At 40.9% G+C, this 27222-nt stretch overlaps 1 protein-coding gene across 1 annotated transcript in view; it reads right to left on the bottom strand.

Moving 5' to 3' along the window:
- svep1 (sushi, von Willebrand factor type A, EGF and pentraxin domain containing 1) overlaps positions 1–27222 on the bottom strand; it is a 202795-nt gene that overhangs the window by 19422 nt on the left and 156151 nt on the right. Inside the window, exons 26-41 of the mRNA XM_062993593.1 lie at positions 26967–27168; positions 22688–22845; positions 21290–21491; positions 20973–21148; positions 20355–20479; positions 18950–19073; positions 16011–16181; positions 13823–13996; positions 13581–13700; positions 11949–12033; positions 11624–11815; positions 10230–10397; positions 5872–6550; positions 1131–3859; positions 815–1043; positions 479–634 (exon numbers count right to left, since the gene is read on the bottom strand). Coding sequence (XP_062849663.1) covers positions 479–634; positions 815–1043; positions 1131–3859; positions 5872–6550; positions 10230–10397; positions 11624–11815; positions 11949–12033; positions 13581–13700; positions 13823–13996; positions 16011–16181; positions 18950–19073; positions 20355–20479; positions 20973–21148; positions 21290–21491; positions 22688–22845; positions 26967–27168 — 5690 coding nt within the window. The remainder of the gene's footprint in view (positions 1–478; positions 635–814; positions 1044–1130; positions 3860–5871; positions 6551–10229; positions 10398–11623; positions 11816–11948; positions 12034–13580; positions 13701–13822; positions 13997–16010; positions 16182–18949; positions 19074–20354; positions 20480–20972; positions 21149–21289; positions 21492–22687; positions 22846–26966; positions 27169–27222) is intronic.

Genomic DNA, 27222 nt, shown 5'->3' with positions numbered 1-27222 from the left:
TCAGTGCAAAAGTTAATGTACCCCATGACTGATGATGCATATTCCTCCAAATCTGCCCCCTGTGCAAACAAATCCCAATCTGTGTTATCAAAACAGTCCTGCAGTATTGAGGTTGTATCCTCACTCCACACCTGTACAGTTTTGATTGTTGGTCGTGTCCTGCAGATCAAAGGTTTGTACACTGGGGTCAGGTTCAAGGTGATGTGGTCCGAAAGTCCGAGGTGTGCAGATGCTTCGGCTTTGTATGCATGTGGAATGTTTATGTACACCTGATCAGAATGTTTCTTTCTCTCGTGGGAAAATGCACACATTTATGAAGTTTCGGCATGACCGACTTCAGGTCTGCGTGGTTAAAGTCCCCTGCCACAATAACAATTCCGTCCGGATGTTCTGTCAGCTGGTTGTTTACAGCATCATGAAGCTTGCTTATTATATATAATAATACAGTAATATAAATGTCAAAATCTTATACACATACCTGCAGTTCAAAGCCTGGCATACAGGTGTACGTAACCATTTCCCCATAACTGTAGCTCTCGCCTTTAATGTAACCATGAACAATGGGCGTTGGCTTCTCACAGATGACAGGCAGGCATGAGTTAGAGGAGAATGCTGGAGACCATCTACCAAAAAACTACATCAACTAATAATTAATATATATAATCTCCCACAAAACCTTTATCATGATACTGCTGAAAGCAATTTTGGGACCATTTCACCTTTTGCAGACGTAATCTAAACGTGAAATAAATTAACTAACTATCTAAATCATTACTTTACTGTAAAATCTCAATACTCAACATTCAGGGTATACCTCGCATTCTGACAGTCCTGGTCCCTCAAGATAAAATCCTGGCATGCAGGATACTGTGACGATGCCTCCGACAGGTGTAAGCTGTGCCCCTGAGACCACAACATGAGTTAGGTTGGAAGAAAGACTGCATGGTATTGGTTCACACCTCACACTTTGTTTGGACCAAGTGCCATCACTCTGACAGCTGATGGAGTCTGACTGTGTGACCACCTGGTACCCTTTTGCACACCTAAAACAAAGAGAACAGATGAAACCACTAAACAATAAAGATTTAATAAACTAGAACATTAACCAGTAAATATAATGATTATTTTACCTGTATTGTGCCTTGCTGCCATATGTAAAAGCAGATCCTACAATCTCGGAGTATGGGACATGAGGGGGCCTTCCACAGGACACAGGCTCGCACTGTAGACTTGGCACTCCCCACCTACCCAACCTTCCACAAGACAGATATGGGTTGCCACGCAACTGGAATCCTGGTCTGCATCCATAGGTGACTGTATCGAGTGTAGCTGCACCACCTAGCAAAACAGCATTGGGTACGGTGGGAGGTGGTGTGGTACATCTGCCTCTGCTGCAAATAGGTACTCCTGGACTCCATACTCCACCCTTGTCGCACATGGCCTCGGTGGGTCCAAGGACTTTGTAGCCTTCATCACACCGGAACCAGACGCTAGTCCCACAGGTGTGATCACGCCCAAGCACGGCTCCAAACTTCAGTACCGGAGCCTTGCACATGCAGGATTGGCATTGTGGCACTTTTCCGATCCAGGTGGCGTCTGCTGCGCAGCGTAGAGTCGAACTGCCGACTATATCATAGCCAGGGAAACAAATATACTCCACAACATCCTCAAAATTGAAACTGGAGCCGTTCACAAAGCCATGACTGATGTCCTCAGGTGGGTCGCATGTAACTACGTCGCATCGTGGAGGAGGATAGTCCCAAAGTCCATCACTTCCACAGACAAGTGTGGGGTTTCCTGTCAACGTATAGCCTACATTACATTTATAATTCACCTTGCCATTATACCCATAATTTGTTCCTGTGACATGTCCGTTCTTGATGATAGGGGGTCGACCACAGTTAATTGGGAGGCACCTGGGAGCACTTTCACTCCAGGTGCCATTAGCAAGGCAAACACTGGTGTGTGTGCCCTGCAGGATGAACCCTGTATTGCAGCTAAAGAGTATGCGCTTGCCAAAGGTGTAATCATCTCCTTTCATTAAAACATCTTTGGAGACCACAGGACGTCCGCAAGACACCGCCCTGCACCAAGGTGCTTTGCCATCCCATTTCCCATCCATCTGGCATGTTCTGTTTTCCAAACCTTCCAGTACAAAACCAGCATGGCATTCATAGTGAATCACTCCCTTGAAGTGAAAGTACTTCCCAATGACCTCACCGTTAGCAATACCTCCTGGGTCACCACAGTCTACAGGAACACATTGGGGAGCATCATTACTCCATTGGCGTTCAGAGACACACTGTTGCATTGTTGGACCATCCAGCTCGTACCCTTCATCACAGCTATATTCCACTAATCTGCCAAGTGCAGTATCTGTTACTGTGGTTGATCCATGATCAGGAGCAGGCGGAGTCTCACATTTAGCGGGTACACACACAGGAGCTGTCCCGTTCCATTTGCCATCCTCTTGGCACACTAAGGTAACAACACCATTCGTTTCATACCCTGCATGGCAGTGATACTGGACCATGGTTCCATGCAAGAAGCTAGTATCTGCTGGTGAAGGGATCTTGGCGAGTTTAGTGTCTCCTTCAGACAACTCAGACGATGGATCTTGGATCTTAAAATAATCTCCAAAGTCAATATGTGGAGGGAGGCCACAGTCTGTCGGAGTGCAGGTAGGTACTGAAGTTGACCAGCCATGTTCCTCACATGTAAGGTGGTTCTGACCCACAAGCAAGAAGCCTGGGAAGCAACTGTAGAAAATAATGGCACCAAACTTATGATCCCGGCCTTCAACAAAGCCATTGTCAATTGGTGTAGGAGGTGAGCAGTAGATTTGTTTGCAGGATGGAACCTTGTTGTCCCATTTACCATTTTCCTGGCAAGTCAGTGTCTCTGGACCTTCTAGTCTATATCCTCGTTGACAGGTATAAGTAACAGACCTGCTAAACTGGAGTTGTGAATACTTGGCAGAGCCATTGGGAATCTCCGTAGGTGGCAGACACTCGACTGGTCGACAAAAAGGTACCCCTCCAATCCAGAGGCCATTCTGACCACATAGAACAGTTGAGTTGCCCACTAGTTCATACCCAGGCTTACAACTATACAGGGCAGTGCTAAGATACATCAGACCCTGCACATCCACTATACCATTCTGTATTTCCTCTGGATGTGGACACTCTACAGGAATGCATTCTGGATATGGCAAGCTCCACTGTCCATCTGCCAGACAGCGTACAGAAGCTTCTTTCCGAAGGGTAAATCCAGCCATGCAGGAGTACGTAACAACACTACCAAAATAGGTAGATTGTGATGATGGATCTCCAAAGGAAACCTCTGGTGGTTGTCCACAAGACACCTGCTTGCAGACCGGAAAGGTGTCATTCCATTCCCTGGACAGGGTACAACGAAGAGTCCTTGCTCCATGAAGAACGTACCCGTCCTCACAGGACAGTTCCACAGTGCCTGTGGTTGAATCCAAGCTTCGCAGCACTAGATGGTTTTCCTCCAGTGGTGGCTCCAGACACTGAACTGGAGAACAGTAAGGAGTTACTGTCTTGTCCCATTTTTCATATTTTAAACAGGTCCAAACGGCATCTCCGGTTAGTTCATAACCCTCATCACAGATGTACTCCACCTTACTTCCTACTACAAATAGAGAGCCACGGTAGTGTCCGTTCTGTATATCGAGAGGTTTTGGACAGGTCAAGAGCTCACAAACTGGGGGGTCGATATTGGACCATTTCTTGTTGGCCATGCATATACGGTCAGGTTTTCCTTTTAGCCGAAAACCAGCATTGCAAGCATATGTGACCTTGGTATGATATACATAGTTGGCTTTCCTCATGGGGTCCTGGAAATAATAGATAGAGTAATCTTAGAAATCAGGAAATAGCAATAATACACACACAAAGCATACATGTACGGCTATGGTAGGCTATGATTACTACAAATATTACACAAGTTGGGCCAATATAACCATGTATATACACTGATCAGCCATAACATTAAAACCACCTCCATTTTATCAGCTCCCCTTACCATATAGAAGCACTTTGTAGTTCTACAATTACTGACTGTAGTCCATTTATTTCTCTGCATGCTTTGTTAGCCGCCTTTCATGCTGTTCTTTAATGGTCAGGACCCTACAGGACCACTACAGAGTAGGTATCATTTGGGTGGTGGGCCATTCTCAGCACTGCAGTGACACTGACATGGTGGTGGTGTGTTAGTGTGTGTTGTGCTGGTATGAGTGGATCAGACACAGCAGCGCTGCTGGAGTTTTTAAACACTTCCTCACTGTCACTGCTGGACTGAGAATAGTCCACCAACCAAAAATATCCAGCCAACATCGCCCCGTGGGCAGCGTCCTATGACCACTGATGAAGGTCTAGAATATGACCAACTCAAACAGCAGCAATAGATGAGCGATCGTCTCTGACTTTACATCTACAAGGTGGACCAACTAGGTAGGAGTGTCTAATAGAGTGGACAGTGAGTGGACACGGTATTTAAAAACTTCAGCAGAGCTGCTGTGTCTGATCCACTCCTACCAGCACAACACACACTAACACACCACCACCATGTCAGTGTCACTGCAGTGCTGAGAATGATCCACCACCTAAATAATACCTGCTCTGTGGTGGTCCTGTGGGGGTCCTGACCATCGAAGAACAGGGTAAAAGCGGGTTAAAAAGATATGTAGAGAAACAGATGGACTACAGCAAAGCAAGGTCCATAAAGACATTTCTGATCAGTCTGGTGTGGTGGAATTTCAGGAGCTTGTACAAAGCCCTGAACTCAACCCTACTGAACCTATAGAAGAAACTGGAATGTTGATTGTGAACCAGAATTTTCTCAGCCAACAACTATGCCTGACCTCACAAATGTTCTTTGACTGAATAGGCACAAAATAAGATATGCATTTCAACGCTTTTCCAGATGGACTCCAAATGAATGTCCATAATTTTTTTAAAATATTTTGTTTATGCATTTTCTCCCTTTTTCTCTCGACTTTAGCACATCCAATTGCCGACCAAAATCATAATTTGATTGAGGAGAACGAAGCTAACCCACGCCCCCTCCGACAAATGGGCAGCAGCCGTATGCATCTTGTCGCCTACACTTTGACGAGTGCAATGCGGATCAGCACTGTGTACGGAGAGACACACCCTGATCAGTGCACTCTTTCCTCGTCTCTGTGCAGGCGCCATCAATCAGCCAGCAGAGGTCATAGTTGAATCAGTTATGAGAGAGTCCCTATCCAGCTTAATATCCCACCCCTGTATGAACAACAGTCCAATCGTTGTTAATGTGGCTGATCAGCCCAGCCGGCAGGAAGAGCTGAGACTCGATACGATGTATTCGAGATCACAGCTCTGGTGTTCTAGCGTGTGTTTTACCGCTGAGCCACCTGAGCGGCAAATGCCCATAATTTGTAAATGGGATTATGGATCTAACAAACTTGTCCACATACTTTTTGCTATACCACTGTTTGTGGGTATGCTGGACAATACTATAAAGGCTTTCTAAAAACTGAACTACAAATGTCTCAGTGTTTGAGGTACATTATCCTAGCTGTGAAACATGGTGGCGATAGCATTATGGTTTGAGTTGGTTTAGTTTTTCAGAGCCTGGAGTTGCTCCCAGTGCAGCCAAGGTCAAGAGACTAAAGATCCTTTATGTTTTTTATGTGTGCAGGGGGCACTGTTGGGAAGGATCATGTGGGAAAGGACCTTCCTCAAAATAACTGATGTTATAACCCTGTTAGCAATGGGTGTGGCTGAAACACATGAACTCAATAATTAGATTAGTGTCCACATACTTTTAGCCATACAACACAGCTGTACAAAAATGCATAATTACCTGGATGTAGCCATTAGCCAAATGAGGTGGACTAGAGCAACTAATAGGTTGGCACATGGGTAAAGCCCCACCCCACTCTCCATCAGCTTTACAAGTCCTTCTTTTCTCCCCTCTGATGTAGTAGCCTTTATCACAGCTGTATGCGATCACAGCCCCAAAGCTGTAGTTGGTCCCACTGATGTAACCACTCACAATATTCTCAGGCTTGGAGCATCTGACAGGCACACAGCTGATATCCGTTGCCGAAGATGACCACTCGCCTCCCATTAAGCATTTCAGAGTCGCTGTGGAATTGAGCACAAAGCCTTCCTCGCATTTGTAGCTGACCTCTGTGTTACTGGCATACTTGGGCTTCTTAATGTCCAGAACATCCAGGATGGCATGAGGTAAATCTGGTGGACGTTGGCAGAAAGTGGCAATACAGTGTGGCATAGTGTGTCCTTCGGGTGGTGTCCAATTGCCCTCCGCATTGCACAACAACTTGGTGTTGTTGCCAGTGGTGTAGCCATCATCACAATAGTAGAAAGCAGTGTCACCAAACAGCTGGTGTCCGGTGTCTGGAAGGGCATGGTCAATAGGTGGCGGGGGTCCACAGGAGCGAGGTACACACTGGGACGAATTGCGACTCCACTCTCCACTTGGCTGGCACTCTTGAGATTCAGCACCAAGTAGTGTATACCTGAATGGGGTTACCAGAAAACCAGATGTGTTTATTATATACCAGAAAACAGATGTGTTTATTATAGAACAGATAGATGGAATCCAAACTGCAGGTTAAGGGGACAAAATTCGGAGACCACCAGTGATATACAGTGTATCACAAAAGTCAGTACACCCCTCACATTTCTGCAGATATTTAAGTATAACTTTTCATGGGACAACACTGACAAAATGACACTTTGACACAATGAAAAGTAGTCTGTGTGCAGCTTATATAACAGTGTAAATTTATTCTTCCCTCAAAATAACTCAATATACAGCCATTAATGTCTAAACCACCGGCAACAAAAGTGAGTACACCCCTTAGTGAAAGTTCCTGAAGTGTCAATATTTTGTGTGGCCACCATTATTTCCCAGAACTGCCTTAACTCTCCTGGGCATGGAGTTTACCAGAGCTTCACAGGTTGCCACTGGAATGCTTTTCCACTATTCCATGACGACATCACGGAGCTGGCGGATATTCGAGACTTTGCGCTCCTCCACCTTCCGCTTGAGGATGCCCCAAAGATCTTCTATTGGGTTTAGGTCTGGAGACATGCTTGGCCAGTCCATCACCTTTACCCTCAGCCTCTTCAATAAAGCAGTGGTCGTCTTAGAGGTGTGTTTGGGGTCATTATCATGCTGGAACACTGCCCTGCGACCCAGTTTCCGGAGGGAGGGGATCATGCTCTGCTTCAGTATTTCACAGTACATATTGGAGTTCATGTGTCCCTCAATGAAATGTAACTCCCCAACACCTGCTGCACTCATGCAGCCCCAGACCATGGCATTCCCACCACCATGCTTGACTGTAGGCATGACACACTTATCTTTGTACTCCTCACCTGATTGCCGCCACACATGCTTAAGACCATCTGAACCAAACAAATTAATCTTGGTCTCATCAGACCATAGGACATGGTTCCAGTAATCCATGTCCTTTGTTGACATGTCTTCAGCAAACTGTTTGCGGGCTTTCTTGTGTAGAGACCTCAGAAGAGGCTTCCTTCTGGGGTGACAGCCATGCAGACCAATTTGATGTAGTGTGCGGCGTATGGTCTGAGCACTGACAGGCTGACCCCCCACCTTTTCAATCTCTGCAGCAATGCTGACAGCACTCCTGTGCCTATCTTTCAAAGACAGCAGTTGGATGTGACGCTGAGCACGTGCACTCAGCTTCTTTGGACGACCAACGCAAGGTCTGTTCTGAGTGGACCCTGCTCTTTTAAAACGCTGGATGATCTTGGCCACTGTGCTGCAGCTCAGTTTCAGGGTGTTGGCAATCTTCTTGTAGCCTTGGCTATCTTCATGTAGCGCAACAATTCGTCTTTTAAGATCCTCAGAGAGTTCTTTGCCATGAGGTGCCATGTTGGAACTTTCAGTGACCAGTATGAGAGAGTGTGAGAGCTGTACTACTAAATTGAACACACCTGCTCCCTATGCACACCTGAGACCTAGTAACACTAACAAATCACATGACATTTTGGAGGGAAAATGACAAGCAGTGCTCAATTTGGACATTTAGGGGTGTAGTCTCTTAGGGGTGTACTCACTTTTGTTGCCGGTGGTTTAGACATTAATGGCTGTATATTGAGTTATTTTGAGGGAAGAATAAATTTACACTGTTATATAAGCTGCACACAGACTACTTTTCATTGTGTCAAAGTGTCATTTTGTCAGTGTTGTCCCATGAAAAGATATACTTAAATATCTGCAGAAATGTGAGGGGTGTACTCACTTTTGTGATACACTGTATACTGGTCAGCCATGTCATTAAAACCACCTCCTTGTATCTACACTCACTGTCCATTTTATCAGCTCCACTTACCATATAGGAGCACCTTGTAGCTCTACAATTACTGAGTGTAGTCCATCTTTTTCTCTACATACTTTTTTTTAACCTGCTTTCACCCTGTTCTTCAATGGTCAGGACCACTACAGGACCACCACAGAGCAGGCATTATTTAGGTGGTGGATTATTCTCAGCACTGCAGTGACACTGACATGGTGGTGGTGTGTTAGTGTGTGTTGTGCTGGTAGGAGTGGATCAGACACAGCAGCGCTGCTGGAGTTTTTAAATACCGTGTCCACTCACTGTCCACTCTATTAGACACTCCTACGTAGTTGGTTCACCTTGTAGATATAAAGTCATAGACGATCGCTCATCTATTGCTGCTGTTTTAGTTGGTCATCTTCTAGACCAACTTCTAAAACTAAAGCAATTCATTTTTCACCCATGGGAGACATATCTCATTACTCTAACTGACCACGCTCACACGCACGTTTAATGTTATTCAGTTCCGTCTGAAAAAAACCTTCAAAATAGGGCTCACAGTGAAGATAACCGGTGTCAAAAGCAACGACCGCTGTTATGGGACGTGTTTGTGTCTTTAAGAGAGACGCTCTGTTCACAGTATCGATTATAAGTGACTCGGGAGTCAATTCATTTTAAGCGCAGCGTCAGTTTCTTTTCTCAGTCATCTCTCCGTGTTTACTGTTATAATGAATGTTGCGGTTGTAAATAAACACCAACTACTACAGAACATTTTGTGTGACTCGCTTACCTTAAAAAGCTCAGGCTTAATTATACTGAGTATTACCACAGAGTCAGAGTCGTTCTGCCTGTGGAGCTAAACGTTTTCAGTCAGAGCAGATGATCCCGAACTAACCAACTTAGTAATTGATGAACTTTTGTCTCTGCTTGGCTCTGTGAAGTAACGTTTTCTGCTCTCATCTACATCAAAAAGCAAGAACCGCTTATGATTTAGCAAAATGAACCACGAATTTATATAATGTGCTGATAGAATCGTCTCAGATGGGGTCGGACTGTATTATCTTTTTAAAATAATATTTTCAATCAGCAAAATTATATAATGTGCACAACATTAATTACGTTCTTTTAGCGGTGGTTGACGAAGGTTCACGGTTGGCACACGAGGGGGGGGGCGCATGTCCAAAAAGGTTGAAAACCCCTGTTCTAGACCTTCATCAGTGCTCACAAGACGCTGCCCATGGGCGCTGTTGGCTGGAAATGTTTGGTTGGTGGACTAATTTCAGTCCAGCAGTGACAGTGAGGTGTTTAAAAACTCCACCAGCGCTGCTGTGTTTTATCCACTCATACCAGTACAACACACACTAACACACCACCACCATGTCAGTGTCACTGCAGTGCTGAGAATGATCCACCACCCAAATAATACCTGCTCTGTGGTGGTCCTGTGGGGGTCCTGATCATTAAAGAACAGTATGAAAGGGGGCTAACAAAGCATGCAGAGAAAAAGATGGACTACAGTCAGTAATTGTAAAACTGTGCATCTCACTGTCTCACTGTAAGACGACAGTGCTACCCACCAAGCCACAGGAATTGTCGTGATCAGATGCCCAGATCAAATGTGCTTACTTGCTTGTCAGTAGCACCAAATACTAAGAAATGTAAATTTTCAAGGATTCAACTTTTCACTTAAATTGTTACACTGTTTATATGATTTGTAATGAAAAACATTGTATTAAACTTGAGGAAAATGTGACACTGAAGCAATGGTAACTAGTGGTCTCAAACTTTTGGCCCTCACTATATATCTGAAAAACTAAAAAGACCTCAAATGAAACTGTGAACTATTTTTCTCTAGATGTAAGAATGTCTTGTGTGGAGCTGTTACCCTTCTTTGCAGATGTAGTGCACCAGACTTCCCACAGTGAGGTTTTCTCCTTTGACTTCTGCATCCTTCAGGAGAGGTGGTTTACCACAGGCCACTCTGGTACACACAGGGACAGGAGATGTCCAATTTCCAGAAGCCTCACAGTGCAGCTCTCCTTTGTCCTGTAGCCTTTACAGCAAGGAGGTGTTAACAACACAGTATTAATACAACCATGGTTTTCCATTCAAATCTCTGGCTAGTCGTAAATGTTGACTGTTGCTTCCAGTCAAGTCAAGTCAAATTTATTTGTATAGCAGTTTTTACAATAGACATTGTATTAAAGTTACCAGGACCGACAGACCAAAAACGTACATTTATAAGATGGACTAGATTTAGACAATTTTAATACAGTCCAAACAGCTGTACTGTTTATAAAGCGTTATTTTCTGATCACAACTAAATAGTATGTTAAATAAGTGCAGTACTAGTGCTGTGGTTAGTATTCAGACAGACAATGCAGTATGCAATTTAGATTTTGGAGTGTGTCTGTGGGAATTTTTGCTCATTGTTTTAAAGAACATTTGTGATGTCAGACACTGATGTTGGACAAGAAGACAATTTCTGTTATAGTTAATCCCAAAAGCTGTTTTATGGGGTTACGGTCAGGGCTCTGTGTGGGCCAGTCAGGGGAAGTGTGTATGTTTAAATTGTCAGGAAACAGTTGCATTAGTGTAATAATCTCATTCAAATCAAAATGATGTGTGGTTTATAGTTCTGTAATCAATTACTCTCTCTCTCTCTCTCACTCATTTTCTTAACCGCTTATCCAATCAGGGTGGGGTGGGGGCGGTGCTGAGCCTATCCCAGCTTTTCAATATGCGCAAGGCACATAGTAACACCCTGGACGGGGGGCCAGTCCATCGCAGGGCAGACACACAAACACACATACACAGACACATTCACCTATAGGGCAATTCAGTGTCTCCAATTAACCTGACTGCATGTTTTTGGACTGTGGGAGGAAACAGGAGCTCCTGGAGGAAACCCACGCGGACACGGGGAGAACATGCAAACTCCACACAGAAAGGACCCGGACCGCCCTGCCTGGGGATCGAACCCAGGACTCAGGAAGGGTTATTATTTTTTTTATTCATTTAATTCATTAGTCTGTGGCCCGTTGTTTATTATTTTTTCTAAATACCAAGAAAAGTCTGGACACTCCTGATCTAGGAGGAAGAATTGTATGAGATATATTACACAGTACTTTTACAAATGCTTGTAAAGACAGACTGCATGCTAGGTGCTCGATTTATGGCAGGCTGAGTAAAACATCTGAATTCAATGAATAAAATGTGTGTCCCAATACTTTTGTCCAAACAGTGTGTGCACTTTAAAGCTGAAATCTTTCTCTTTACCTGTATCCCTCTACGCAGGTATATGTCACTGTTGACAGGTAAACTTTTCCGTTGAGAGTGAACACTGCATTGTCCACAGCTGGGGGCTCGTCACAGGTCACAGGATCACAGCTGGGTGAAGCTTTATCCCAGTCCAGGTTGGACTCGCACCGGATCTCTGCTGGTCCGTGGAGGATATAGCCTTCCTCACAGCTGTTTGAGAAGAACACAAATGCACATTACAAATGTTAATCACTCTATGTAACTTCACTGGCTGCTTGTGTGTAATATTTTCTAAATAGGACAACAATAAAAAGGACTTTTCTTCCAGCACTGACAGTGATACCTGAAAGTCACCTTGCTTCTGTATGTGAAGTTGGTCTCCTTCATGACTCCATGCTTTGGGACTTTAGGTGGTTTACATGCCAGGGCTAGAAAAAAAAAAATAATGCTGTAAATGTCTTAAAATGTATTTTTCTTGTACTGTACAAAGGGACAAAAAGGTTTACGGGAGAATGATGGTAAGCATATATAAGTAAAGTATTTGCAGCGGCCTCCCATGTGGTCTGGACCTGTATATGCACCTGTTTTAAGCCAGGCTGTTTTACACACAGCACATGCTTTTGCGGTGAGGTAGGGTGATAAAAAGCAAATGAAACAATCTACGGTATAAAGGGTTAAAAGAAAAAACAGGAACAAAATAATAATAAATAATTAAAGTTTAAACAGAACTAGCTAGCTACCTAGATGCTAACCAACACATCTGTTTCGTGTGCTTTGCTGTTTAGTGGCCAGCTGTGTTTTAAAAAGTAAAGTTAAATTGCATTTGTTTTCTGCATAGAATTCACATGTCTCATATAAACACAGGCATAATATTTAAATTCTACATAGTTCAGTAATTGTTATACAATTTTTTGAAATATACAGTATATACTTATGTACCCTAATAATATATATTTAAAATAGTCCAATTTCCCTCTACAGCTGTTGACATGCTGTTTTTTTTTATTGTATTTATTTTTATTTTTATTTTCTCCAGATTTTTAGCGCATCCAATTTTTACCCGATTGCGTTATGCATCCTCTCTACTGTTGCTGACCCCCGCCCCGATTGAGGAGAGCAAACTGACACACGTCCCCTCCAACACATGCGCACCTGCACGAGGCGAGTTCATATGCGGATCAGCCGCATATAGTTGTTGACGTTGTTTTTCTTTAATAAATAATATATATGTAAAATATTCTATAGCTGTTGACATGCTGTTTTTTAAAATAAATAATATAAACTTAAAATACAATATGTAATTTCCCTCTATAGTTATTTGTTGACGTGGTTTTTAAATAGATAATACTTAAAATATTCAATTTTCCTCTATAGTTATTTGGAGACGTGTTTTTTATTTAAATAAATACTATATACTTAAAATATTCTATTTTCCTCTATAGTTGTTGACATGCTGTTTTTTTTAAATAAATAATATATACTTAAAATATTTAATTTCCCTCTATAGTTAACATGGTTTTTTAAATAAATAATATATACTTACAATACTCCATTCAATTTCCCTCTATAGTTATTTGTTGACACGTGGTTTGTTTCATCTTCCACTTACAATCTTTTCCCTTCCGAATGAAAAATTTGCCAAATAATATGATTAAAGAATACTTAGGTGGCACAGTAATAAATTACACTAGTCCACTACTGCTAGGTATTCAAACTCTGGACCGACCGGACAAGTGTCTACATACACAGAGGCCCTGCAATGGACTGGCATTGCACTTAGTGATTACAAGAAAGCCAGACCCACCATGCCCTGACCAGGATAAAGCCGTGGTAAAAAACATACAAATTAAATAAAATGAAAAATATGATTCAAATAGATGGGTGGAGGGCCCCCAAAAATTGCTTAGGGCCCCAAAAAGAATTAGAAATGCTCCTGATTTTTGTTTTGTTACATGAGTAGTGCAGCTTATGGCACCTGTGCAGCTTCTTCCATCTCCAGTATAGGGGTAGTTGCATGTACATATATGAGAGCCATCTGTGTTTTGGCAGCTGGCATTTTCATCACAGTCAGAACCCAATGCACACTCATCCACATCTACAACACACACACATTGTTAAAAATTTGGTTGTTTTACTGAATTCATTCCATGAATCATGTAAGTGGCAATTAACATCTTCAACACATTTCCACTTTCCTATTTTACCTGCATGGCTTACCGAGACATGCAGGTGGGTTATCGGTCCACTTTCCACTGCTGGTGCACAGCATTTTGCTCTCGCCCAGCAGGTAGAAGCCAGGCTTACACTGGTACAGCACTGAGCTTCCAGCATTGAAATCGTCCCCATGATACAGGCCGTGCTCAAGATCTGGGGGTGGACCACAGTTTACACCTGCAAAGAAAAGTATTGATGTATTTGATCAGCATGGAGATCAGCAGGGGTAACTGGCTGCAGAATCATGCCCACCTGCTATGCCATTATGGCCAACATGGAGTGTGGAAATGCAGATGACTGTCAGTTCCATTAATCAGACAGTCTTTGCATTTAATTAGTGTTAATATGCTGAAGAGTTGGCTTTGTTAGTCTCTTCGCAGCTGGCTCATTGGCACTGTGCTTTACCCTTTAACCGCTTTATCCTGGTCACGCTTGAGGTGGACCTGGTTCCAATGGGAAACACTGGGTGCAAAGGTATCAATTCATCGTCACTTCCTCCCCAGCCAGATTTGAAGCTGTATCTCAGCAGTGGTAGGCTAGAGTAACATACTGCTGTGCCACCCGAGCGCCTCTATGGGTTTCTTTAATATTTCCATTTTCTCTATTTCTATTTCTTTATTTATATTGTTTTTTTCTTTATTTTTTTTATTTAATAGTGAAGCCACTGAGATGAATCTCTATAAGTGTAACAGGTGCAGTGGTGTTGTTGAGATTTTTAAACAGCTCAAAGTCAATGCTGAAAAAAGAAGTGAGCTTCAAGGTATGTCTAATAAAGAAGACAGTGAAGAAGGTTTTACACTTTGGTTACAGTCATAACATGACAGGTAGTTACTGGTTACACAAGATTCATCAGTTCAAGTTTAATGTCAAACACCATCTTTGGACTGTGGGAGGAAACCGGAGTTCCCAGAGGAAACCCACGCAGACACGGGGAGAACATGCAAACGCCACACAGAAACAAATTGAACCCAGGACCTTCTTGCTGTGAGGGAACAGTGCTACCCACCGAGCCACAGTGCCGCCCAGTATTTAAAAAGACCTGATGCACTAATTCCAGAACAACACACACTACCACGTCATTACATTAGTGTTACTGCAGTGCTGAGAACGGTCCACCCCCCAAATGACACCTTTAGCGTCAGTGTGAATCCAGTTAGGATTCTTTCTATTTATGAATGGGGAAAAAGTACAGTCAGTAATTGTATACCCACATCCATATGTAATGTATATGTAAGATGTAGCTCATAAAATGGCCAATAAATGTACACGCTAGGTAGATAAACCCAATAGCTGGTAACCGATCAACCATAACATTAAAACCACCTTCTTGTTTCTACACTCACTGTCCATTTTATCAGCTCCACTTACCATATAGAAGCACTTTGTAGTTCTACAATTACTGACTGTAGTCCATCAGTTTCTCTACATACTTTTTTAGCCTGCTTTCACCCTGTTCTTCAATGGTCAGGACCCCCACAGGACCACCACAGAGTAGGTATTATTTAGGTGGTGGATCATTCTCAGCACTGCAGTGACACTGACATGGTGGTGGTGTGTTAGTGCGTGTTGTGCTGGTATGAGTGGATCAGACAGCAGTGCTGATGGAGTTTTTAAACACCTCACTGTCACTGCTGGACCCGTTGGCAGCGCCCTGTGACCACTGAAACAACTCAAACAGCAGCAATAGATAAGCGATCGTCTCTGACTTTACATCTACAAGGTGGACCAACTAGGTAGGAGTGTCTAATAGAGTGGACAGTGAGTGGACACGGTATTTAAAAAGTCCAGCAGCGCTGCTGTGTCTGATCCACTCATACCAGCACAACACACACTAACACACCACCACCATGTCATTGTCACTGCAGTGCTGAGAATCATTCACCACCCAAATAATACCTGCTCTGTGGTGGTCCTGTGGGGGTCCTGATCATTGAAGAACAGCATGAAAGCAGGTTAAAAAAGTATGCAGAGAAACAGATGGACTACATCTGTTTCTCTGATTATTTTATGTACGATGGTAAATGTCAAACAACAGATTAGATTTATTTATAATAATTTTATAATTAAAAATACAGAAGTGAAAAGTATAAGAGAACTTCGTCTATAGTAGAATTTTTTTCTAGGAATGAATTACATTTGCAGTAAGTATTAAACCCTGAGTGTGAATTTGCTTATATTCTTGGGCACTCACGTTCACACCGAGGCTGTGTGTGGCTCCACGCTCCTCTGTTCTGGCACTGCTGGACTGGCTCTCCCACTAGGTAATATCCAGGGTTGCAGGAGAACTTCACCTGAGAGCCTGGCTTCACAGATGAACTGGATGAGCGCAGGTTGGGCACAGTATCCTCCAGCAGAGGGCAGTCTAACACAAATAAATCAAGCACAGTTTAAACACTATCCTGCTCACCAGGGGGGAAAATACTGTGAAAGTGCACATGAAGTCAGTTTGGAGTCATAATCTTGCTGTCTGCTTTGAGACAATGACAACAGAGCCATCTACTTGATGTTTTTTAAATCTTTTCTACATTTCTACTTTCTACATTTACAGCATTTAGCAGACGCTTTTATCCAAAGTGACTTACAGTTATGACTGAATGCTGCACAAGCAGTTAGGGTTAAGGGCCCTACTCAGGGGTCCACTACTACCCAGCCTTGTCCTGCCATAGGTTTATTTCCCTGATTTACACTAAATTTAAGTTCACTAAGTAGTTTAGACTCATGGTTAAATCAATTTTGCTAGGTTTCATGTAGGGCTGGGAGGTATATCGCAAATATCAATATATTCGATATTACTTTTTACTAGGGCTGTCAAAGTTAACGCGATAATAACGCATTAACGCGATCTCAATTTAACGCGATTTTAAAAAATAGTGCCGTTAACGCAAATTCTATTTGGCTCTGCGAGTCATCCGTAGTTCATGTTGAGACTTGACCGTGCACGGTATCTCTCATTAAGACAGCATTTCTTAAATGTAACCGAGCGTCGTAGTGATGCACTTGCTTAATAAAGAAATAAATACACGGTATATTCACAAGTTGTCGGGAGCAGAACACTTTATTACTTTTTCTGTTACGATACCGAATAGCGGACAGCTAGCCAAGCATGCTAGTCTATGAACTATGGAAGCCCCAAAGGGTCAAAACACACTCACTTTGTGTAGAAACGTCCATCAAACCATTGTCACGATACAACCACAGAAAAGTCTGTTACAGTAACTACGCCTTATCCCACCTGAAGCACCGCTGATCTACAATGTTTGCTGATGGAGAAATTTTAACCTACAATCTGACATATATACGAAGTCAAGGGTCTCTGCTGGATAGTATTACTGCCTAGTATGTGAGTAAATAAAACTCTCTTACAGTTTTCTCTTGTCCCAGCAGTTTTTAACATAAGTACATTTAGCATAAAATGTGTTCACCATTTTAATTGTAACATTTCACTTAAAAATCCTTGTTTTCTATAACATTTACACAGATTTTTTTTTTATGCGATTAATCGCGATTAACTATATGAAATTCTGAGATTAATCGCGATTAAAATTTTTAATCGTTTGAAAGCCCTACTTTTTACAGATTACTGAAAATAACCATATTCGTTATATCGAATATGCCTAGGATAAAAAAAACAAAGCACAAAGGCGCTGTGCAGCAGGTCTCTTTCGCGCATGAGCTATAAAAACAAGTCAGAGAATGACTCTTTTCAAACAAATTATTCATTGGAATCGAATCAGGGAGCTGTGCTCTTATCTGTGGTAAAGAGTAATTCATTTTACTTACTCTTTTATTATGGTGTCATGCATAAACAAGACATATTCGTTATATGTGACCATAGGACAATATTGGTTATATCGAGTATGCCTAGGATAAAAAAAAAAAACAGAGCACAAAAGCACTATGCAGCATGGTCTCTTTCGCAAATGAGTGATAAAAACAAGTCAAAAAATGACTCTTTTCAAAAGAATTATTCATTGGAATCGAATCAGGGAGCTGTGCTCTTATCTATGGTAAAGATTCATTCATTTTGCTCACTCGGTTTCATTATGGTGTCATGCGTAAACAACTCCATGAACCAGTGTGCGTGTTTTAGTGAATCAGTCGTGCTTCAGGCCTTGAAAAACAGCTGTATAAACCAATCAGAGCTTTATTCCAATCAGAGTCATTCCTCTAATCCAAAGCAAGATATGCTATTTTTTGCATTTATTGGTTGTAGAGGTATAAGTGACAGCTTAGTTAACAAATGATCAGGATCTTTTAACCGCGAAAGCCGAGATAATAAATTATCCGTTGGATCAGTTCTAGGCTAACGGTTTTGGCTTGTTTAGCACTCACAATGCCAAAGTGGGGAAAATACAAAATGAATTACTGAAAGGAATGGGAAAGTGACCCTGAATTAAAGCATTGGATATCACCTGCTACAGATGATTGTAAGGTGCACTGCAAGTACTGTAACATTGACATTAGGGCACATTACCAGGACTTAAAAGACCACTGTGCATCATTTGCTTATCCTGTGTTGTTTTGGGTGGTTTTTCATGCATTTTGGAGGATTTTGAAAAGTAGCTGGAAACCACTGTTGCAATCAGGCAACCCTGCATTGGATATGGATTTATATATATATTCTGGAAACATGAATAAAACATGAACAAAAAAGTGGATTTTAACGAAACTAATGGAACAACAACACAGGTATAGATTTGGTCTTAATTTGAAGATAAAAAGCTCAGGTAAGCAGCGGTTATGATTTTATGCTGCTGTGTTGTTGATCTGGGTTGCGGTGCTGCTGTCGGGATTTTTTTGATGCTAATTTATTTGAAGTAAAATGGCAGTGGCCTGCCATTGTACTTTGTTAAGTTAACATTATATCGTATCATATCGTATATCGCTACTTCTCAAAAGCATATCAAGAAATGAGTTTTTTAGTCATATTGCCCAGCCCTTTCACGTTAAGATCTGTTATGATTTTTTCTGTTTGACTTGTCCTATGAACTACACATTGACCACTGAATTGTAATAGTAAGAAAGGGGTAAGGATGCTGTGTCATATCTCACTCCCCAGTGTAACAAAATATGACAAAAAGTAGTCATACACCGTGTTCTATAAAATAAGCATGATGTAGATATACTCACCAGCACAGAACGTGCTTTTAGACGTTGTTTTGACTCGGCCGGTGACACCATGCAGAAAATCAGACCAGGCGAACACATTTCCTTTTCGCAGGTCATTTGGACAAGAACTGGCCAGCGACCTGATCTGAGAACAGCAAGAGAAAATCAGATATTACACTACAGGTTATTAAAGACTTTCACTTGTTCTTACCATGGAGTCGCACATACATGTTGTCTGTACATTTAACAGTGTCTGAACTGTCTTAGGTTAAACCCCATTCGACAGATGCTTTTATCCAAAGAAAGAAATTTATGATCAAATCCAATTTTATGAGAATCAACAGTGACAACTGGTGATTCAACCAGCAACCTTCTGAATACTAGTCAAGTATCTTAATCACGAAGCTATCACGGCCTGGTTGTATAAACATCCTCCTGACTCCACAATGCTCCAGCAGTCCTTTATATTACAACTTCAAGCCCAACATGCATTTACCTACAAAACCCAAATGCTGGATTTCTGTCCTGGACTTGTTTATGCTTCACCCTAATATATTCATCCAACATTTTATTCTAGGAGCCCAAAACCCAACATTCATTCCAGTTTTACTGAGTGTTTGGTAGAGGTTAAATGAATACTACTATAAAAATAAGGGACAAAAAAATTAAGCTAGGGCAAGATGTAGAAGATATGTAGAGTTTTAAAAGATATCTATAGTACTAATCTTATGTATTAATCACCTGACATCTTACATTCCTATTCAGAGATCTCATCCAGGAACAAAGATTCCAAAACAGAACTTCTCTGAATTACTCAGAGCATTTGTGCCAGTTTTTAGAGCTTTTGTTTGATTTAATGACCAAATGAAAAGCTTCACTGAGGCTAAACACACATCTGTACACATCTGTACTTTATATTTTCAATTTCCTTGGCTTGATAGAGCATTTACTATAAAATTAAACACATTTTAGAGTAGTATCTGTATGAATCTGTATGAGCTAAGGTTGGGATACAACATGGTATATACTGTATATAAATATATACAGAGTGTGTGTGTGTGTGTGTGTGTGTGTGTGTGTTCAAGGTGTTTAAGTTGTGTTGCAACCATGGTGAAAACTACTGAGCTGTCACCAAAATCCTGAGAGAGTGATGACAAATGTTTGATGATATAGTTTTTTTTTCATAATTTATTATTATTATTATTGTTATTATTATTGTTGTAATTTAACTTTTTGCATTTTTTATATTTTATATTTGTTAATACAGCAAATAAACAGTAATCTTTCATTAAAATGTGCACAAATTCAGTTACTGTAGTGTCTTCACTTTAACTATAAACAAAACATAAAATTTAACCAGGAGTGTCCAAACCTTTGAACTACTGCAGTTTAACAAAATAAATCATACTGTTTAGTACTGATGTACCTGCTGAGGTAAGAGGACATAATCCCAAATATTGAGCTGGCTAAGGGAGCCAACAAAAGACTCGACAGGATTAAAGCCCTCGCCTCTTCTGTCCTGATCCTGTCCCAGCACCAGCGCACCACCTCCTACAGAGAGTTAAACAGACAAAAAGGATTAGTCATAGTACAGTCATTATCCACACCCATGATAATCAGTTTACTCGCCTGTCATGTGTCCCAAGTGTTTCCTTGTCAAACAATGTCTAGCATTTCCCTAACATATTTTACCAAACATATTTTACTTTTATATTTATATAGAATGTATACTACAAATGAACGAATATGACTAAAATACAGTTGGTAGATTTTTTTTTTCAGAAGCATAATAATTATAAAAAAGATGAAATGCTTCCAGCTTGGTAGCAGCAGTTTAATTTGACCAGAATGATTCTCTGTGGCGACCCCCCAAAATACAGGTGCAAGCGGAAAAATAGTAGTGGTCTTTAAAATTGTCATGGCAAAACTATGGTGCCTTGTGTTGTTATTTTGGTAAAGGCTACATATTTCTTTGTAAATGTAATATCTAAAAACTGAAAAAAAGAACAAGATGAACAATAAGTTGTGGATGTGGTTACTCTACCTGGTATAGTGCCGCCGACTGACAGGCCTTTCCCACCATCTGAGGGGCTTCCATCAATGTAAATCCTCCAGTCACCATCTGAATTCCTCCATGTAATACCAATATGATGCCACCTGCCATCATTCACCGCCGGACAGTCTGTGATCTTCTCTCTTCCATTCACATACAGCACCCAGCTAATAACCATTGAGGGGTTAAGAATTATTATTAATATTATCATCATTACTATTATTGTTTTTATTATCACCATTATTATTAATGTTGCTATTACTAATAGTATAATTATATTATTATTATTATTGTTGCCTATTTTGTACCCATTGTAGTCTATGAGCAGGAAGGCATTGTCGTTTCCTCCCTCCACGGCGTATGAGATTGGAGTTCCATAGTTAATCGTATCTGTTGACCTCATCCAGAACGTGCAAGTGATCTGGGTCAGTGCAGGCATCAGTCCGTCCATCATCACGTAACTATGTATACCAGACACCTCAAAGTCCAGGTTAAAAGATGACGACATTTCTAAAAGTAAAAATATAAATAATAGATTTAAAAAGTCAATAAAGACATAGAACAACAATGTAAAAAAATAGTTTTTTTTCATAATAATGTTCTGAAACTCATCTAAATTAAACTATCTGCCTGTTGCATCACCATCAGCTTTTTTTCATTTGTGACAGGGTGCCTGTCTATGATATGGCAGTAAATATGTGTCGGCCCTCTGTTTACAAGCATTCTAAACTAATCCATTAAACTATTATTTTAATCCATCTATTTTATTTTATTCTACTGGGTTAAATACTATGTGCTATTTTAAAGTATTTATAGTTTCTAGTCAGTTAGTCTAGTATTTTTATTTTTGTATTTTTCTTCAATGTTTTCCCCCAGTTTTCTCCCCTAATCTAGTCGTATCCAATAACCCTGATTGCGTTACACTTCACCTCTACCGATACAACCCTCCACTGCTGACCGACACGTGTGCAGTACCGACTGCATATTTTTACCTTCACGAGGCGAGTTCATATGCGGATCAGTCTTGTGCACGGAGAGCCACACCCTGGTCAATGCATTATTTCTCGACTCTGCGCAGATGCCATCAATCAGCCAGCAGAGGTCGAAATCCCAGCTCTGGTGTGCTAGCGTATTTTACCGCTGCGCCACATGAGTGGCCAAGTTAATGTTTTAATCATAAACTACTATATTATCAACAACAACAATGATAATAACAATAAGTCATGATAAGTCAATTAGTCTTGATAATATTAATAATAATAAAAATTAAAAAACTGTTTTAAAAAATGTAATTTAATTTAAACCAACAAGTTTTTTATTTTCTTTAATTATTTTACCTTTTTGTTTACATGTAAATTCTAGAGCATCCAATCAAAACATCTAGTTAATTTAATGCACGTTGACATACTAAATTATAGTCTTTATTAACCATTGTTGATACTGACATGAGGCCAAATTCATAATACAAATCAATAATACAAATGGATAATACAAGTGGATAACCCATTATACAAAAATCATGCATTTTATCTTTTTTTGCATACATTTAAAATAAAATGATTCTATTTTAGATCAGTTATAAACAATTCTACTAGCGCTTTTTTACCTTATACAAAGCTGATAAGGACTAAAGGTTATCCATCACGTTTACGTTTTTGTCTGCCCTGTACCTGTTCTGTTCTGGTTCTCAGCCCTGGTGTCTATACCTGTCTCACACCTGCTTCCGTTGAACCCAGGAGGGCATCGACAAGTGTATGTTCCCACTTCATCCTCACAGGTGGCGCCATTCAGACATGGGTTTGATTCACACTCATCCTCGTCCACCTGACAAAACCTGCCCCTGTACCCTGTTATACAGTCACACCTATAAGGAGAACACATATGAGAATTACTATTACAGCTACATGTTTAGAAGAAGATTGAGCACAATTGTTGTAAGTTTTAGAGATGATATGAATAAGTTTGGACCAGAGATGTTCACAATTCACAAAATACGAGTCCGAGTCGAGTCACGAGTCTTTAGACTAGAGTCCGAGTCAAGTCACAAGTCAATATAAAATACACAAAACATACAGTATATTGAAAATGTAGTGTAGAAATAAACAAATAATATGTAAGTTCAAATAAAAAAAAATAAAAAACAGATTAGCAACTGTATTTTGCCTTTTTACTTAGTGCCTTTACTTTCCTAGATACCAGTTAAAAGCTTAAACTGATGTTTTGTTTTCATTGCAAACTACGGCACAGCGGCCAAAATCCAAAACACAGCAAAATATCCATAACCACTGCTTACCTTAGCTTATGTTGTTCCAGATGCTATTAAATTCATAACCGTGTGTCCCATTAGAAATATAATCCGTTATTTTGTAAATGTGCTTATAATTAAAAACCTCCAAACTTTTTCCGGTTGTGAAGTAAAACACGAACAAGCGTTTGAAAAGCCAATCAAGCGTTTCATTGACACATCATCTGTGTGACACTGACAACTAAATACATGCAAATAAAAGCATTTCTTACTAAACATTAAAATCAGAAGGTCTGATTGGTTTAGAAAGCGGTTCTTACAATCATTATCGCCAATTCTGTAGGAGTGTTATATTTACATTATCTGTTACTGTGAAGTTCACTATGTATTCCACCATTTTAAGTAGGGAGCAACGCTTCATCACTACGCCGAAAGCTGGCTGGAACATTTACCCTTTGCGTGTGTTGCGGATTAAGACGGCCGGAGTGTTATTACAGAGCAGAAAATGACACGATCAGAATGATGTCAGATCATATATATACTGTATATAACTGTCACACGTAACTAATGTTGCTGACTTTTGTTGTCTACAAGTCATTTTTTGAGAGTCACGAGTCGAGTCCGAGTCATTTGAAACGAGTCCCCATCTCTGGTTTGGACACACATGGTCAAATTTCATGTTTTGTTAATTTTCTAGATGAATCATCCTTCAAAGGAAACAAATTTAAATAAGGCTTGTTCTGCTTATTATTATTTTAGTGCACAATGTATATTTATCTGCTAAATTTAATATTTTGGTGAAAAACTACACACAAAATAATAAATGTGCAATAACTTTTGCATAAATGTGACAAGCCCATCTGCTGTGGAGATCGGCAGCATGGCTCAGTTAATGATTTTTTGGCTTCCCAAATATGTCATGCATAGGGGCTTAAAGGTGCAAATGATTGATGTGTCAGTACCTCAGAACTGACAGTCACCTGCAACTTGTTGACCATTAATTTGCCCCAGATGAAAGTGTTTCTAATTATCATGGCTTGTTCCTCACAGATTTGCCAGCTCCTCTTTAAGCAACCTGCTTCCCACTTAAAACCATAATGCCAGGCTCAGTCTGTTCCATTTTTCTGTTGGCATATGAGGTCAGCACACCTGTCTCTTTTTGAAACTGCCCCAGAAGCAGCATAACAGCAGGTCTTTTCTGGAGTTGGCCTTACATTTGAATTAGGGCTGGCTCGATACCACTTTTTTCGATACCGATACTGCAAATTGAATATCTGCCGATACCGATAGCAATCCGATACCGTCATTTCTCCTCTCAACCAACTAAGCAGTAATAAAACATGTCTCAATGCACCATGGTTAAACTAGCTATCTAAATAACAATGCTCAGACTGTGAAACAAATATTCTAAAGGAATAAAAACAGAACCTACAACATCACACTTATGCAAAACTGCTGTTTTTATTTTCACTTTTACACACACAACATTTAGCAGCATTTTTGGCTTGTTTAACAAAAGTGTCTACAATTGGAAGATGTGGATGTCAATCAAACATGATGGACCAATTAGAATTGACGCAGAGTTGAGATCTTCCGTTGAGGTTCTGTCACGTTTTTAGATTATTAAAAACCAAAGCGCGCTTATTAAAAAACCCTGCTGTGTGAGAAAAACGGGAAACGGTGTGGTTTGTTTTATTTCATAACACTAATGGATTCATTGTTGAGGATGTGAGAGATCTCCAAGCTGGGATAAGATAAGCTGGGATAAGTTTCTTTATCTCAGGTGAGCGATGTATCATTTATAAAGGGATTTTTATTGTGTTTAAACAGTGTTTGTAGATGTGGCAGTAGTAGATGATTTTTTTAAATGCTAAAAGTTGAAGTAGATCAGCGTGTTTTAATTTCTGAATGGCTGTTGCAGATGAGTTGTAGATCGGTGGCACATGTTAATGATGTCATCAAGCGTGAGAGGCAATAAACGGCGCTCTGTTGAAACGTATCTTTGTCTGTTATTTGCTTTACACACAAACAATGGCCTTATTTACATTGTGTTATTTACATTAGGCAACAGTATCGGATTGGATTACATGTTTTTTTCCTTCCGATATCCGATCCAGTGATTTGGGCCAATATCGGACAGCCCTAGTACCAGCCCTAATTTGAATCCATGCTGGTGAAATGAAGAGCTGCTTGAGCATTGCTGTCCCCGGCTTGTTCTGGGATTCTTTTCTTTCCTCTTTTTTCAAAAACGATGTTGTTGCAGGCGCTCTAAGAACCAGATTTCATTTCTGCACTACCTCTATTCTATCCACTTTCTCTGTTGCAGTTTGCAGACGTTTTTGTGTTTTTAATTTGTGACTGTGTTTTTGTTGTTTCTGTTATCTCTTTATTTTGCTGTTACACTTCTAACAAGGTATTGTACTACCTAAGTTAAGCATCCTGCAAATGGGTTTCATTTTTAATTCTTGCAGGTGCAAATAAACACCTGCTGCTTCGTTGGTGAGATGTGATACAATTACAATAAAACTTTAAAACAATACAACTGATGGAAACAAAATGATGTGAGGAATTAATGATTAATGATGGTTTAACAGAGGCATTATCACTATTCCCATGAATGTAGCTTTCCATTAGCATAAGGGGCCTGGACTGCTCAGGAGTATTTTTAGTAGGGTGCTTTACCACTGCAAAGCAAAACATGTTGTGCTGTTGTGTTATGCAATACTATTAACACTAAATACCAGAGAGATGTGTCATTCTGATCTGTATTGCCAATTGCTTTTGTAAACTAAATATGGAACAGAGGGTGAAGGGGGGTGAGAGTGCTGTGGTGGTGCCTAAGGAATGAGAGAGCTTGTGACTGTTTAGGGGTGTGTGTTTGTAGACGTTTTTGACTGTTTTCTACTGTATACTTCAGTAGATTAGAAGTCTTTCAAGTGAGCAAATTCTTCCTTCTTTCTTGCATCTATTTTATAAAAACCATTTGGTATGAAAAAATAAATAAATAGGTGGTGCAGTAGTAAAATACGCTAGCACACTAGAGCTGGGATTTCGACTACATTGTATCGAATCTCAGCTCTGCCATCCGGCTGGGCTGATCGGCTATATAAACAACGTTTGGCTGTTGTTCACCCAGGTAGGGAGCCGGATAGGGACCTCATAACTGGTGCAATTACGACCTCTGTTTTCTGATTGATGCCGTCTGCACAGAGTAGAGGAATAATGCTGATCAGGGCATGACTCTCCGTGCACAAGGCTGACTAGCATATGATCTCGCCTCGTGCAGGTGAAAAGATGCAGTCGGGTACTGTTTACATGTCAGAGGGGGCGTGTGTCTGTCTTTCACTGCTGGAGACTCCAGTCATGTCCGAGGAGGGTACCCTATGCCACACAGTCCACAATCCCTTCTTATTCGCCTACACTTTTCGGTGAATTCGCACGCAAGGCCAGAATTCGTGCACGAAGAGCCATGCACTGACCTCCAACCTCCTCCACTCCCTGTACAGGCACCTTGGCACTAATCAGGGTCCTTGCACAGCGTCGAAGACCCCACCCACTTTTTCAGTTTGGTCCTTTTTCCCCACCCTGCAGACTTTTAATGGCCAATTTTGCCTACTGCAGGCATTGCCCAGCCGACCGGTAGCAGTGCTGAGTTTAGAATCCCAGCACTGGTGTGCTAGCGGATAATCTAGCTGCGCCACACTTTATTTGCCACTCTGAGCTGTATAATAAAGATTTACCTGAAATCATTGACGCCATCCACACACGTTCCTCCGTTCAGACAGGGGGCGCTGTAACAATCATCTATATTTACTTCACAGCTGTCTCCAGTGAAGCCCTGACTACAGGAGCAGGAGTATCTAGCTTCCAGGTCCTTACACACCCCTCCGTTCTGACAGGGCGTGGAATCACATTCATTTATCTCCAATTCACACAGTGAGCCTGTGAAGAGACTGTGTTACTCAGACTACCAAAGATTTTTAGATGTGAATTTTT

This window comes from Trichomycterus rosablanca, chromosome 4, assembly GCF_030014385.1.
Source record: "Trichomycterus rosablanca isolate fTriRos1 chromosome 4, fTriRos1.hap1, whole genome shotgun sequence".
NCBI classification, from domain to species: domain Eukaryota; kingdom Metazoa; phylum Chordata; class Actinopteri; order Siluriformes; family Trichomycteridae; genus Trichomycterus; species Trichomycterus rosablanca.
This window is presented reverse-complemented; position numbering and strand designations above follow the sequence as displayed.